We start from the raw sequence: 16,382 nt of genomic DNA, 5'->3' as shown, positions 1-16,382 counted from the left end.
TGTTCATGCTCAGCCCCATCAACCAGCACCCCGGGTCCTTTTCCCTGAGCAGTTTCCCGCCACCCTTCCCCAGCCTGTGGCGGTGCAGGGGGCTGTAGCGGCCCGTCGCGGTGCCCAGCACTCACCCCGCGCGCACACACGCGCGCACACACACGCACAGCTGCCCCGCACGTTAACGCACGCACATAAATACCGCCCCGCGCCCCTCCCGCGGCCAGGCCGGCCTCGAGCGCCCGCGCCTCCCGCACGGCGCATGCGCTCCGCTAGGCGCGCGCCCCCTCCGCGGCGGCAGGGGGTGCTGCGGCGCTCGGCGGGGCGCCGGGGCGGCCGAGCGCGGGGGGCGGGGCGGGGCGGTCGCGCGGCCATGGCCCTTCCCGGCATTCCCTATGAGCGGCGGCTGCTCATCATGGCGGACCCGAGAGACAAGGCGCTGCAGGACTACCGCAAGAAGCTGCTGGAGCACAAGGAGATCGATGGCCGCCTCAAGGAGTGTGAGTGAGCGCCGCCACGCCGGAGCTGTTGACACCGGTATCGCCGCCGCTCCGCGCCCTGGGGAGCCCTGAGGGAGCCCGGTGGCCGCCGCGCCACTGCCCGCGCTTCGTCATGGGCCTGGCCGGGCCCCGTGGGGCAGCGCCGGCGGCCGGGCGGAAGGGAGCGCACGGGCGCGCCGGGGCGCTGCCGGTGGCGGCGGCGGGGCCTTGCGGCGCGGCTCCCCTTGCCGGCGGCGTGCTGCTTTGCTCTCCCTTTGGAGAGCCCCGTGGGGCTGCCTGGGCGCCGGGGACTCGCTTGCTTTGGGGCGGGCGGGAGGGTCGGGCCCTGCCGGCTCCACGCCGCGCCGGGTGCGGGAGCGGGATTCCTCAGCCCTTTCCCCCGTGAGGTTGTTCTGTCAGCTTCTTATATTCTAGTTCCAAATGCTGTATGCTACATCGGTATAAATATCTACTACAGACAGTATAAATACCAGTGCGGTGCAGAGGCGCTGGTACCTTTGTATTTGAGCTTTTTACATTGGGGGTTGGGTTTTTAGATGCCTTCTGCAGAGTGTTTGTGCCCATCACCACCCTGCCGAGGGTGTGCGGTCCCCAGGGTTGCTGAGCAGGGGCTCAGCTCTGCTTGCAGGAGGGTGACTTGCAGGGTGTGGAGTTTTCTGAAAGCTTTAACTCTGGAAAAGGGCCTAGTTCTAAGTTCTTGTTGGATTGGACATTAGTGAACCTATATATTTCTTTCACGTTTTAGTAAGGGAACAGCTGAAGGAGCTTACCAAGCAATATGAAAAATCAGAAAATGATCTCAAGGCCTTGCAGAGTGTTGGGCAGGTAAGTAAGAAAAATGAGGTCATGGCATGCTGTAGTAGTGGTTGGCAGTGAACCTGCCTGGACGTAGCATTTCAGTCTCTTTGTGGCATCAAGAAAAAGTGGGAACAGTCTGGCTGAGAGAATCGGGGGTCTTGCTGTCAGGAACACATGTGCTGAGGGTGTGGGTGAGAGAGGTTTCCTGTGTGTGTCCTGCTTAACAGAGATGTGCTAAAGAAAAGCACTGGTGAGCAGCGTGAAGCAAGAGAGAGGATTTCAAAGCTGACAGTCATCTTCAGTGTTCTGAAGCAAACGTTAGAGGTGGTTTTGGGTGGTAGTTTATCTGTAGGTTAATACTGCATTTATTGTTTTGCAGATTGTTGGCGAGGTTCTTAAACAGCTAACGGAAGAGAAATGTGAGTACGTTGGACTGTTGTGTTCTTTGAGATCTTGAAAAAAGCTTCTGTAGTTAAATTCTGGCTAAAGATTTGTAGGAGTAAAAAATTAAGAGTATAAAAATATTTGTCTGCAACACGGACACTGGGATCGAGCACACCCTCAGCAAGTTTGCTGATGACACCAAGCTCTGTGGTGCAGTTGACACACTGAAGGGAAGGGATGGCGTCCAGAGGGATCTGGACAGGCTGGAGAGGTGGGACAGTGCCAACCTCATGAAGTTCAACAAGGCCAAGTGCACGGTCCTGCACGTGGGTTCTGGCAATCCCCAGCACAAATACAGGCTGGGCAGAGACTGGATTGGGAGCAGCCCTGAGGAGAAGGACTTGGAGTGTTGGTTCATGAGAAGCTCAACGTGGCAGTGTGTGCCTGCAGTCCAGAAAGAGAACTGTGTCCTTGGCTGCATCCCCAGCAGCGTGACCAGCAGGTTGAGGGAGGTGATTTTCCCCTCACTCTTGTGAGAACACACCTGCAGGTCTGTGTCCAGCTCTGGGGCTCCCAACACAAGAGGGCTCTGGACCTGTTGGAGTGAGTCCAGAGAAGGCCATGAAGATGCTCCAGGGGCTGGAGCACCTCTGCTCTGGAGACAGGCTGGGAGAGCTGGGGTTCTTCAGCCTGGAGAAGAGAAGGCTGCAGGGAGGCCTTAGAGCAACTTCTGGTGCCTATAGGGGCTGACAAGAAAGCTGGAGAGGGAAGGGCATGGAAACCCTGTGGCAGGGGGTTTGGAACTAGATGGTCCTCAAGGTACCTTCCAACTCAAACAATTCTATGATTCTGTGGTGATCTGGATATTGGCAGAAAATACAAGAAGCTTAACAGACCAGTGAATCAAGTAAATGTGATTTTTTTTCTTTGATCTTCTTTCTCCAGTTATTGTGAAGGCTACAAATGGACCAAGATACGTGGTTGGCTGTCGTCGTCAGGTACCTGATCTGTGTCAATATTCATAAGTTTGCTTTTCATAAACTGGGTGCTTACTTAGGATTAAGTATCTGCTATCTGCTTGCCCTCTCCCTTTGGAGCTCGTAATAGTAACTTCCTAGTAAAGACAAAGCTGTCCACAACATTCCTGTAACCTTGCATGTGCTTTATTCTTTTAACGGAGTTGAAGCTCTGTGTTTCTGCCTTATCTTGAATTCCCTGAAATTAATCATCGCTATAAAAATTAATCAGCTGTGTAAGGTCTCCGTTGCTGTGCTGTGGATACAGCATGTGACTTTTGCTGTCATAGTGCTGAGCTTCAGATTTTAAACATACATATATTTTTTTCCTAACGGTTTTACACTCCAGTAAATAATTATGGTAGGCAAGGCCCCTGTTCGAACACTGAGGGATCTTAAAAAAAGCCTTGGTAGTCCCAGTCCACAGGACAACACCTTTTTTACCTGTATCATATTCTGTAGAAGCCAGACACTTTAATACCTAATCTTGTGTACAGCATAATCCATCTGCTGTAGTCAGCAACAACCACTAAGAGGTGCTCTTTGCTTTTTATTTTCATAAAAAGAGTAAAGCATTCTATTGCAGATGTGGTTTAAATGCTTGTTGGTTAACTGACCGCTGAATGTGACCCCCTTAGAGTAATTAAACCCCTAGTATGTAGGACCCAGAATACATAGTGGAAGTGTTCTGCAACTCCAGAGCCACTGGGGGAGCAAAAGCAAATCTCTACTTAGATTTTATTACACCCATCCCTGACTTTGAGAAATGGAAGCAAAGAAGAGAATGTATGAAATGTGAGACCATAAGGTATCTCTGAACAGAGAGCAGTGATCGTGTATCCCAAGAAGGCAGAATGCAGCAACATTTAGCTTTATGGTTCTAATGCACAAACAAGTGTAAGATTCTCTAACAGCTGTGACTTTATCTTAAGCAGATTCCTTTATGGTGGGGAAAGGTAACTACAGCTGAGCTTTTAACACACTGTGATTGTAGCGTGTTTTCCTGCATTTTGGAAGTTGTGAAAACCAAATTCCTTCAGTGGCAGGAGCAGACATGTAGTAGTGGTGTATTAGAGGTGGCTTTTCTTTCTGCAAAGAAACTGATGTTTGGTGCAGAATTTTAACTCTTACTGATTCTATGTCAAGGAAGAAAATGTGTTTGTAAGAATAAAATGCAAATGTTTTGCAGTATCCAGAATATTTGGATTATCTTAAGGTTTGTATGTGGAAGTTAAATTGAAGATCAGTGTGATAGAGCTCCAGCGTGGCTGCCCCATCCCTGGCAGTGTTCAAGGCCAGGTTGGACGGGGCTTGGAGCAACCTGGTCTAGTGGAAGGTGTCCCTGCCCATGGCAGGGGGTTGGAGCTGGATGGACTTGAAGGTCCCTTCCAAGCCAAACCAGTCTATGATTCTAACATACAGAAGTTCACCAGTGCTGTTTAGATGATTCATCCATCGTGGTGTTGGGGTGGCTGTAGGAGCTGAGAGGCAGAGCAGGGTTATGCTCTGAGCAATTTGAAAAGCAGGGTGACAGGGGAATTCCCAGTGCAGGCCCACAGTTAACAGTGCTTGGCAGTAAGCAGTGAGCAAAACTCATGCAGTAAGTGTTCTCCTATGGTGTTGACTCTCTTGATGGATTGTGTATTTTTCAGTAAGGATGGACTTTTTCTCCTCGTTTTGGAGACAAACTGTTGGAGAAATGTGGGTGCCAGTAGGTGTGTTAGTTCAGGTAGCATATATACAGGTACTCTTGACTTCCCTCGAGCATACTGCCGTGATGCTTTTGTTTTTGCTTGTGTAAAACATCTGCAAGATCTGCTAGTGTTGAAATGCTCTTTAAATAAATAATTTTAAGCTTCATCCCTTTCAAGACATTGTGGTGCAAACTCACTATTTTCTTTCACTGGAACGAACAAACTATTTTTCTGGAACATAAGTATCCTTAATTCCATGTCAGGTCATGTGAGGTAGTCTTGAGGTTGTGTGTTGAAATAGGTAAATGCTAAGGAATAGATTGTGCTTGGATGAGGCTGGCATTGCAACACGTACTTTCAAATTTATTCTTCAGTAAAAACACTTTCTGATCTTAAAAGATCCATGATTTGATACCAGAGGCTAAAAAAATCACATATCCATGATTGGTTTCAAAACGTCAAAATACCAAGACAGATGAATTCCTGTGGAGTGTTTCACAGACTACTCGAAGGACTAGTTTTTGATGGAAGTCACTGTGGGTGTGCTGCACTGCTGAGGAAGAATGACACTGTTTACATTGAAACAAAATTATGCTATCTGAAGTGCTTTTCCTAAGGAATTCAAGGTCAAGTGCCTTCTCTTTGTTTTCTTCTCACTGTGGAATAATTTAAATCTGGGCAGTGTTGAATCTGGTAGAATTACAAGCTTTTACAGATTCCTTAAGATTAGCTAGCGGGAAAGAGGTCTTACTAGTGACTGAAGTATAGGAGTGACAGCGTGATCCTGAACACCATGAGAGACTAAAGAACCTGCGGGGGCAAGGGACCTTCTAAATCCCCCTAGTGTGGGCGATGGGAAGCTTCAGGCAGTGCTTGCAAACGAGTGTCAAAATCCTTGTTTTTCAGGTGCCATGTCAGTAAAACTTGGAATAAATAGGTTTTGTATTCTTCAGATGTGGAGGTAATCTCTGATCGTTGTTCAAGGTTGTGTTGTGTAAGAGATGACACTGCTCTCCTAGACCAAGTTTCTTAAAAATAAGGTGAAAAATACAAGTTAATAGTGTTAATTCCAACTGAATTTATCAGGGTGTGCTGGAATAGGACTGCTACTGTGTTTAAAAATCTCATAAAAATGGAGTAAGCAGGCAAAAACTGCCAGGGCAGATGAGCGAATAGGGCAGCTGAGATAAATGAGAGCAGAAGAATAACATCTGGAACATCCAACTTTATATAGGGTTATAACTGGATTATGTGGAAATATGAAATGATGGAGGGCTTGGAGAAAATAGGTTAGGAACATCTACTCACCCTTTCTGTCAGTCCAGAAATTGGAAAACCATTGAGCAGAAGGGTGGCAGGCTGGGACTTGAACAGGCAGACTGTTCCCTGTGCTCTTAAAGGAGGATTGCTTACTTGTTCTGAAACAGCTGGTTCTGCACTGTGTCAAGCAGAGAGTAGGATTCAGTCTCTCACTAATCAGGTCAGATTGACAGCAATAAAAAGCCAAAGCAAACCAGCCTATTATGGTCTAGAAAATAGCATTTATTTTCAAAAGTGAGAGAGTGTTTAATGACGTGCTGCTCAAGACCTATTTCAGTGCAAACAAAAATTATTCCTGTGGTCTGGTTTAGCTTTGCAGGTGTCCAGTTGTGACAACCAGCAGATTTGTTGGTCTAGGCTGGTGTCTGGATCACTTGTCCAAGAGATCATGTCTCCATGAAACCATGGGCCACCTTTTTCCCAGTTCAGGCATTCCTGCAAATGGTGGTAGTGGGAACATGGTGTTTACTAAATGAGCTGCTTGGCATGTAGCTTGGCAGCTTTGTCTTCTTCTTGTGTGTGGTTAAGCGAAGGGTGTGAGCTGCAGTAAACATCATGGCTAAAACCAGATATTGTTTTGGAGTATGGTTCTAATAGAAATACTTTCTCTGTGACTAGCTTGACAAAAGTAAGCTGAAGCCGGGGACGCGAGTTGCTCTGGATATGACCACTCTGACCATCATGAGGTAGGTTTCTGCTCTACAGCTGCTCTTCTGCTCATTATATAGACAGGGAAAATAGTGATCTGAGTAGGTTACATAACCGTTTGAATGATCAGTTTTGTAGTATTTTGTACATGCTTTCAGCAAAACAGTGCTTGAGTGAGGACAGTTACTTCGAGGGAAGGCTTATGTGTCTATTATGAAGACAGGCTGAGAGAGTTGGGTTTGTTCAGCCTGGGGAAGACTCCAGGAAGACCTCAGAGCAGCTTCCAGTACCTAAAGGGGCCAACAAGAAAGCTGGAGAGGGGCTTTAGACAGGGGCATGTAGGGATAGGACAAGGAGGAATGGCTTTAAACTGACAGAGGAGAGATTTAGATTAGATATAAGGAAGAAGTTCTTCCCTGTGAGGGTGGTGACACGCTGGCATAGGTTGCCCAGAGAAGCTGTGGCTGCCCCATCCCTGGCAGTGTTCAAGGCCAGGTTGGACGGGGCTTGGAGCAACCTGGTCTAGTGGAAGGTGTCCCTGCCTGTGGCAGGGGTTGGAACTGGATGAGCTTTAAGGTTGCTTCCAACCCAAACTGTTCTGTGATTCTAGAATTATATATGGTTTAAAAACAAATCGGTGGTTCTTTAAAAAAAAAAAAAAAACCCAAAAAAAAAAACCCAAAAAAAAAAAAAAAAAAAAAAAAAAAAAAGAAAGAAAAAGAAAAAGAACTTACAACTTGGCATTTTCATCAATATTTTAAGCTTTTATTTGGTTTGAAACTTAGTTTGCTAGATCTGGAGGTGGTTTGTTTGGGTGTTTTTTTTTAATCATCAAATACACTTGTCAAGGGGGGAGGAAAAGAAATAATTTTCATAGTTTCTGTAAAATTTCTTGCAGTAACTTTGTAAATGTGTCTGCACAATGAAAAATGTCTACTTTTCACTCTCTTTTCCCCAGATATTTGCCAAGGGAAGTGGATCCATTGGTTTATAATATGTCTCATGAAGATCCAGGGGATGTTTCATATTCTGAGATTGGAGGCTTGTCAGAACAAATCAGAGAGCTGCGAGAGGTATCAAGTATTTCAGAAACACTTATCAGATAGTGGTACATGTTCTGAGTGAAGTTTTTCAGCACAAAAATGTTTTACTGATGTTTGTCCTAAATGTCATGAGACAGGCTGTTAAAAGATCCTATCAGACTGGTGCTTTCCATGTTTCATTAACTTAGACCACATTTTCCTATACTAGAAGCTAACTTCTGAAGGTTGGTTTCCATGTTTTCCAGCTGTGTCACTGGCTTTGTGGTAAACAGCAGTGCGATGGCAGGACGCTGGTGCGCTTGTACTGAAGTAATCTTGTTAGTTTGGGCATCAGTGCTGCAGGCTGTGCAGGTCTGCCCAAGAATGGGGGTGTTTGAAGATGAGCTTGTGCCACTGTGAGCTAGCTGACTGTAACAGACTGCTTGTGTGCTGGGCGCACACCTCACAGTAGCAGAGAGATTATTCTAAACACCACAGCCCAGTTCTCAAACTGATACATCTTATCTCCACTGTTAGAGCAGCTTGGATTGAGATTAAAATGAAGAAAATTCTCTGAAGAGGAGGATTTTGGGAAACTGAGACTCTTTAGCTAAGGGCATGCCATAAAGTCAGTGGGAGAGCACAGTTAGGATTGACAGCCAGCAAACCAGGCTTGAATTTTGCACAAAACCTACTAGAATCACTCTGGGTAGCGGAATTATGACAGTAGCAAAGAGCATTGTGAGAGACAAGCTATTGCTGAGCTGAAGCCTGAACAACGAAGGCAGGATTGTGGATCGCTCCCTTAGATCAATCTGACATTTTCTTAACTGCTTCTCGTACAAAATATGCACAGATAAATCAGAACACAGGTATCTGGAAAGCAGGCTGGCAAGTGTACTCTTAGCTTTCTGGGATTGCTGAGCTGAAACTCAAACATTGAGTCTCAGTTTGTTGATCTGCCTCTTCACAGGTAATAGAGCTGCCTCTTACAAACCCGGAACTATTCCAGCGTGTGGGAATTATACCTCCGAAAGGCTGCTTGCTCTATGGCCCCCCTGGTGAGTTTCATGAAAGGGTAATGAATGCTTAGTTGTCACTCTCAAACTGTGGCAATAGGCTTGGTTATTTTGTTTTTACTTTTTTCTCCCCTGCTACTGTTTTATTATTTTATTTTGGGGCTTTTTTTGAATGCGTGCAGTTGCTGCTTAAAATCCTTCAATCTCCTGTCTCTTCAGGTACAGGGAAAACACTTTTGGCCAGAGCTGTTGCTAGCCAGCTTGACTGCAACTTCCTGAAGGTAGTGTGATTGTACTCTTGCACTCAGGCACATGCTTAATTTGTTTGCACTCCAGTGTCTTCATCCATGTGCCTTTTGTCTTTCAAAAGGTGGTGTCGAGTTCAATAGTGGACAAGTACATTGGTGAAAGTGCTCGACTGATCAGAGAGATGTTCAACTATGCCAGAGATCATCAGCCATGTATCATTTTCATGGATGAGATAGATGCTATCGGTAAGGCTGATGGCCTGGGGGGTGGCTAGATTATGCTTTTAACACTGAAATTAGCTATAAAGCCACAGTCTGTCCTCTCAAAAGAAAGTGTGCAAATGTTTTTGTAAAGAAGAAACATAATGGAACAAGTGGTTCAGCTTCCTTCTGGAGCTGTTGCAGCTAGCTTGGAACCATATGTAATAAAGATTCCTAACATGAGGGATCTGGACCTGTTTAGAGCAAGTCCAGAGGAGGCCACGAAGATGTTCTGAGGGCTGGAGCACCTCTGCTATGGAGACAGGCTGAGAGAGCTGGGCTTGTTCAGCCTGGAGAAGAGAAGGCTCCAGGGAGACCTTAGAGCAGCTTCCAGTGCCTAAAGGGGGTGTCAAGAAAGCTGGAAAGGGGCTTTTGATAAGGGCATGTAGGGATAGGACAAGGGCGAATAGCTTTTAAACTGAAAAGCTTCCCCATCCCTGGCAGTGTTCAAGGCCAGGTTGGATGGGGCTTTGTGCAACCTGGTCTAGTGGAAGGTGTCCCTGCCTATGGCAGGGGGTTGGAATTGTATGATCTTTAAGGTCCCTTCCAAGCCAAACTATTCTATCATTCTATGATACCTGCTTGTATCTGGCTCCGATATTTATGACTATGTGGAAAAGCATTTTAAAAATGCGTGCATTTAACTCTCTAAGTACAACCCCTCCTACCCCCAGTTTAAGAGGGATACCTAATTGTCATCTTAGTATTATATGAAGGCAAAAGTATTGTCACTTATGAGTTTGGGATGCTGCAGGTGGTCGCCGTTTTTCTGAAGGCACCTCAGCTGATAGAGAAATTCAGAGGACTCTGATGGAGGTGAGTGTTTAATCCCTGACTCCTTAATGTGCAGCCCACATCGAATACTGATACAGGTGTGAATTGTTACACTGATCTGCCTCAGTAAGTTCTTAGTAAAATTTTTTCGGAGTTAATAATCTGACACTAAAAGTGAACTAGATGATGCTTTTACAAAAGGCAGCTGCACATCCTGATAACTCAGCCATGAGTTCAACTTGGAGACTAATCAAAAGAATCTTTAAAAATGCTAAAATTATTTGGAATATTTTCTCCTCTTACTGTGACTTGACTTTGCGGCTGCTTACCACGTTTTCTTTGAAGGTTTGGAGGGCCCCTTTTAAGAAGGAAAAGCTGAGCTTGTGTCTTCTAGTCCCAGTGACACTATAAATAAAATTTTATGACTGTTACAGTTTGATTCCACACACCCCACCCCTCCCCCGCCCCTGAACTAGGCAAAGTAGTTGCATTTCTTTTTTTCTGTACTAATTGCTCTGGTAAACTGGGTTGTGTGAAGATAATTTTCAAACCGCTGGTGACAATTAAGAGTTCTGAAGCTAGTAGGAAACTTCTTCGGCCTATGTTTGCAAACAGTTTTGCCCGGTTCAAAAGAATCTGTCTGCCTTACATGAAGAATTAAATCACTGCAATCAAAGAACAAGTGCTTTGAATCTTCACAATGAAATGTTCAATGTATGCATGTATTAGTATTCTAGAGGTGGCTCTCCAAGTCTCATTTGAATGTCCTGGACATGCAAATACAATCAAAATGTGCCAGCCAGGCACTGGCTCCTTCAGCACTTGCACTGTTTTCACTGCCTTATTGTTTCAGCCAAGTCTTTCACGCTTGAGCTCTGCTTTGCTCGGTATCTTTTTCCCAGGGCAAAGCATTTTCAGTGTCTCTCTTAAGCTTCTCTTTATTGCTTATAGAATATGCAGGAAGTGTGTGGCCTTTCATTAGGCAGCTTGTAGCATTTTTTTTTTTTTCTGATTTATCTTCACTGCTTTTATATGTTGGTCAAAATACTCTTGCAGAAAGGTAAGTACAATAGATCACAGTAGGAAAGTTTTGGGTTGTTTAAAAACAAACTTCTGCTTTCTATTAGTTATTGAATCAGATGGATGGATTTGATACTCTGCACAGAGTTAAAATGATCATGGCTACTAACAGACCAGACACACTGGATCCTGCACTTCTGCGGCCTGGAAGACTGGACAGAAAAATCCGTGAGTTACTACTTCACAGTGGTTGTAAGGAGGATATTGCCAGTATTGATTGTGGTTTTCTGCTCTTATTAAAGCTGTAATTCTTTCTAGATATTGATCTGCCAAATGAACAAGCCAGGTTAGATATTTTGAAGATTCACGCAGGTCCTATCACTAAACATGGTGAAATAGGTAAGTAGGAAGCTACGTGGGTATCCTTTCTATTTGTGTTTGTAAAGCTGTGAAGAGAATGAGCTGTTACGATAGCAACTCTGCCCTTCTAATTCCTGTCCTTACACTGGCCATACACCTTCCCCTCTCTCGGAATTCTACTTTTGTTTTATCACATCCTGATGGAACAGTTGCTAAGTCTTCTGTTGCAAAGGAAAACTGAGTATGAACCCTTGGAGCATGGTTGTAAACTTGGAAAATCAACATGATTCTCAGTAGGTAGTTTCCTGTTTCTAAAGCAAAATCTTAAAGCAAGTAAACAGCATTTTCATTAGCCCCTCCCCCCCGCAGAAGTCTGAACACAATAAAGAATCTTTAAAAGTCATGGAGAAACTTTGGAGTTCAGAGACAGAATAATGGAAACTTTGTTGTCTGAAACAAAGCTTGTCTTTGGTTAGTGGTACTCTCTCCAGAATGTAAGAAGTATCTATCAGATAAAATGGGGAAGGTTTGTTTAATTACTCTGTTGCTCTATGCTGACCAGAGTCTTAGTTTCACAGTGACACTTCAGGGCTTTCCTCAATAAAACTATTTGCCTTTAAAATGATGCTGGCAGCCATTTACTGCAGTAAGGTCCACCAGCCCCATGCAACCTGCCTCTGCCTCTTTGCTGACACGAGCTATTCATGCAGCATGATCTGAGCAGTGGAACTGGCTGCATAAACAGCTGCAGATCAACAGAAGGGGTGGTGTGTGAGTGGGAATGAGCTGGGGGAGGGCAGGAAGGATGAGGATTGCATTTCTTAGCAGCAGTGGTGGCTTGAACATGTACGCATGCCACTGCAGTCTGAGAAGTTCCAAAGCAAATCTTGAGCCTGAGGTAAAGTGCTTCATCCTTGTATCTTTGGACACTGGAGGGAAGCTGGGTAGGGTCACTCCTTTACACTGGTTAGCAGGGTGAGATGTCAGATGGGTATTAGCTAGATTTCTGGCTCTGATGTGGAAAGGCTGTGATGCTCCACTTTGATTTCCTGAAAGAAAGGCGAGAACTGGCCAGCAAGGTGGGGTGTGAATTGCATTAAAATCTGAAGATAATGACGTGTTCCAGGGTCCAACATGAGATTCTCCTGCTGCAGTACTGGTGTCTGCTGAAGACCTTAAACTTACAAACCTTCTGATGTTCAGTATGACTTAGTCCCCTTGCTTTTTTTAATTTCCAGTTATGGGAAGGCTTGTTTATAGGACATTGTGTTACATGGAATTAGTTGAATTTCTGATCTCTAGGGGGTTTTGGATTCTTGAAGTAAAAAAAGGTAAACTGTTCTGAAAAGTCCTGTGGAAAGTTGAGATTATTTATTTTTTAATTTGCAGTCTTGTAAAAATCCAAACTTGCTGGAGGCTCAGCAGACACTTTTTTAGTAAATATATGTGCATTAAATATTAGGCTTAATATATCAAGACATTAAATGCTTTTAGTAGGCGCAGTTGTTACAATGGGAAAAGAACTGAGTTATTATCCCTTGGAGTTAAGTTTTCTGGTCTTTTACATCATTTAAATGATGATAGCATGCCTCGATGTAGCTTTTCTTGCATTTCATGTTGATGCTTGTAATCATCAGTTAGTAACTTTGGGATTTGGTAATATCATATGAGCTTTTTGCTGCAAATAATTTTTTAATGAAAGGGGTAATACAGCTGATGATTTCAGTTAATTTAATTTATCAGTCTAGTGGACAGCTATCTACTCGCACTGAAATGAAAGTGTTTCTTTGTTATATGTGTATATGTTATAGTATATGCCTCGTTGGCATCTGTAATGGGAAATGTGAATATTTCTAATTGACATTTGTGTCTTATGACTAGATTATGAAGCGATTGTGAAGCTTTCAGATGGCTTTAATGGAGCAGACTTGAGAAATGTCTGCACTGAAGCAGGTATTTTCTTAATTCTGAATTTTGTAAGTCTTGGTTAATGCTAAACATTCAAGCTCTTCCTCTGATACTTCTCTCAGTGGAGGTCAAAAATCTGCTGCTGGAACACGATACTTGTTCACTAATGCTCACTTCTTATATTCCTTTCTTAAGGACTGATGGCATTTACTTAGTGGTAATGTTAGCATCTGGACAGTATCAAAATGCCCAAAGAGTTGCATATTTCACAGAATGTCACACCTATCTGGGCTGTTAAGGTTATGCAGCAGCAGGTGATATGCCCTAAAGCTTTGATGAAACAACTTGAACAAAACCTCTTCTTTTTCTTCCATGTTTACAACCTGTACAGTCACACAGAACCTGATTCTTTACACCCTCCCTCTAAGGTTCCTGACAGATCTCTTGCCAGGTCTGCAGATAACCTGGATGGGCGTAGCAATAGCCCAGCCGATACGTGCTGGCTGGGAGCAGTAGCCTTGCATTCACATGACATTCCGCCTGCTGATATCCCTGGCCATACACAAGCTGGATCCACATGGAGTTACGTGGATTTGGGCACCGCCCTGTGGCATGCATGGTGTAACAGATCTCTGTAGGTCTGGTTCAGCATGATGGGAGGAAAAAAAACAGCTGTACCATTTCTGAACTGGAGCTGGCCTCTAACCACTTGTTGGCTGAGTATCATGACATACGTCACACTTTGATAAGAGCCAGATACATTCCAGACACAGTGATGGTATCCATTTTCCTCCTTTTTGCAGAGAATCCACATCTTTTAGTACCTGGGTGACTAGAGAATTAATACTATTTTATGCTTTTTCCACATTATGAACTCACTGTACATGTAGGGTTTGCCTACAAGGGAAGAGCAAGTAGCACAATAAAGGCTCATAGTTTAAAACAAGTTACACATTTCTTCTTGGTGATCACCTAGTTCAGAAAGGTGACCTCATTGAAGGCTACTCCTCTTCCCAACACTTAGGACATGCATGTGAAAGTCTACATGCAGACAGTGTCACTTGGATGCATTTTGACTTTGAATCTCTATGTACTGTCTCTGTACTGTTGCTTCAAGGAGCACCAACTTACTCTTGCTGTTAAATTACTCTTCCCAGGTATGTTTGCGATCCGTGCCGATCATGACTTTGTAGTTCAGGAAGACTTCATGAAAGCTGTTAGAAAAGTGGCTGATTCTAAGAAGCTGGAGTCCAAGCTTGATTACAAGCCTGTTTAATTTAACCATCTAATTTGTGACTGGCTGCAGACATCATACATACACACATAATGTATAAAAAGAGAGAAATATTGTACTTTATTATTGTGTTTGTGTAACATGTAGCTAGTAATTTGGTAACACTAGTTGCAGGTTGGCTACAGAAGTGTTTTCTGTACAGTTCTGAAATACAATATTCATTACTGCCCAGATTAGGTAAAATGGGTGGAGATGTGTTCTCTCAGCAATTATAGTAGGAATTTATAAATGTGCCTGGATGGGCTAGCAGACTGGAGAAAGTCAATTCATTTATTGACTTCTTTTATATCAATACATTTCCTTTCCCCAAACAGTTTATGAATAAAACTTGTTTAAATCTGCTTATCCTGGTGTATGTTCTCTGTAACTCTTGAGGAGAGTTGAATTATGCCTCTTCAGAATTTGAAGAGCAGCTCTTCTCTGGCATTAGGTGTTGTATTGGAGTCCTGTGCCTTTGCCTCCATGTGAGAGGTACCTTTCCCTTGGACAGAGGGTCAAGTGGTGGTTACTCCACTTGTTGTCTGGGAAGAGGATCTGGCCGAGCTAGCATTTAATTATTGCAAGAAGTAAACAAGCCCTCTAAAATGTTTGCTGTCTTCCCTCAGGCTGGGATAACTCCTGTCCTGAATGCTGGTTATTGACAAAAGCATCTGAGTGGGAGTGCAGAAACTGATGGCAGTTTGGTACATCAATTTTTGATTATGGCTTTTAGTGTGGTGGGAGAGGCACAAAGTGGATTTCCTTCCCAAATTCCCTTTTCAGTCACTCTGTAGAGGCAGGAAATGCTTACTATCATTTGAACCTGTGCCGCTTCAGACATGTAAAGTGGTGTACTCTGTACTTCTAGAGCTCTGAAGAGGGCTTTGCCACGCACCTGATGAGGTTGGAATTTGGCCATATGCAGGTTGTTTTTGTATTCCCTGGGAGTTGACTACTGCAGCTGATTATCCTAATTGGATTATGCCAGGCATGCTCAGCTGACAGATAAGTACCTTAGATGAACTCTAGACTTGCCAGGAAACACACTGCTTAACAGCACTTCCACAGCAGTTCTTATAGCAATGATTTAATTTCTCTCCCCATCATCATGAGACAAAGCAGGTAGCGTAAGGTGTAGAACAGTTACAACAAAACAGCAACAATAGTTTTGTGTTTATGTGGCCAATGGTTGTTACAGACCTTTTTTCTGCTTAGTAAGAAAACTTCCTATTGTGATTGTGTGTTGTGGTTTAACCCCAGTTGGTAACTGCACCACACAGTTGCTTGCTTACTCCCTCTTTATTCCTCCCTTATGGGGAGGAGAATCGAGAGACTGTAAACCCCAAGTGTTGAGATAAGAACAGTCCAATAACTAAAGTATAATACAAAACTACTACTAATAATAAGGGAAATAACAAGGGGCCAGAACATAAAACTAAAAAGGGAAGGGGGGAAAAAAGCAATAAACAGAAGTGATGCACAATACAATTGCTGATACCCAGCCTGACCTGAGCAGTGATCGGTCCTTCTGGGTAACTCCCCTGTTTCTATACTGGGCATGATGTGCTGTGGTATGGAATACCCCTTTGGCTAGTTTGGGTCAGGTGTCCTGTCTCTGCTTCCTCCCGGCTTCCTGTGCCCCTCCTCACTGGCAGAGCATGAGGCTGGAAAGTGCTGCTGAACAACAACTAAAACATCAGTGGGTTATGAACATCATTCTTGGACTAAAGCCGAAACGCAGCGCTGCATGAGCTACTAGGAAGGAGAGAAATAACTGTTACAGCTGAACCCAGGACATTGTCTCAGGAGTGCAAAGATGCAAATCTCAGGTTTTTTACCATAACACCTTTCGAGTGCACTTGTACAGAGCTGATAGGTGTGAGTGCTACAGCCAGCGTGCTTAGGAAAAATGGGAAATTAAATAGAAGTCAGTTTCTGAGCGTTACAGTGATGTAAAGAGGGAGCTGAGCTTCTGGTGTTACCCTGGAGACAGGTAAAAGCAAACCACTTCCTGAAGCCCTGGGAACGGTTATAGCTCATTTTTGAAGTTTGGGCCAGAAGCTAAGGCTACCAGCACCCGTCCCGTGGTGCCAGCTGGTGAGAGCTGCAGTTTTCTTCCTCTGCTGTTATATTTTTAATCTTTCAG

The 16,382-nt window shown here is 44.2% G+C and overlaps 1 protein-coding gene across 1 annotated transcript; it reads left to right on the top strand.

Annotated features, from left to right (window-relative positions):
* Positions 1–309: 309 nt before the first annotated feature.
* On the top strand, positions 310–14,597 carry PSMC6 (proteasome 26S subunit, ATPase 6). The gene is made up of 14 exons (XM_030484840.1): positions 310–491; positions 1,237–1,316; positions 1,669–1,708; positions 2,619–2,671; positions 6,322–6,389; positions 7,310–7,424; positions 8,347–8,434; positions 8,612–8,673; positions 8,763–8,886; positions 9,656–9,717; positions 10,803–10,923; positions 11,014–11,094; positions 12,937–13,008; positions 14,121–14,597. Exons 1-14 carry the CDS (start codon positions 365–367, stop codon positions 14,237–14,239), a joined length of 1,212 nt encoding a protein of 403 aa, XP_030340700.1. The 5' UTR covers positions 310–364; the 3' UTR covers positions 14,240–14,597.
* The last annotated feature ends 1,785 nt before the right edge of the window (positions 14,598–16,382 follow it).

Source organism: Strigops habroptila, chromosome 4 (assembly GCF_004027225.2).
Source record: "Strigops habroptila isolate Jane chromosome 4, bStrHab1.2.pri, whole genome shotgun sequence".
NCBI classification, from domain to species: Eukaryota; Metazoa; Chordata; class Aves; order Psittaciformes; family Psittacidae; genus Strigops; species Strigops habroptila.
Note: the sequence above shows the minus strand (reverse complement) of the source record. Positions and strands in the feature narration are given on the sequence as shown.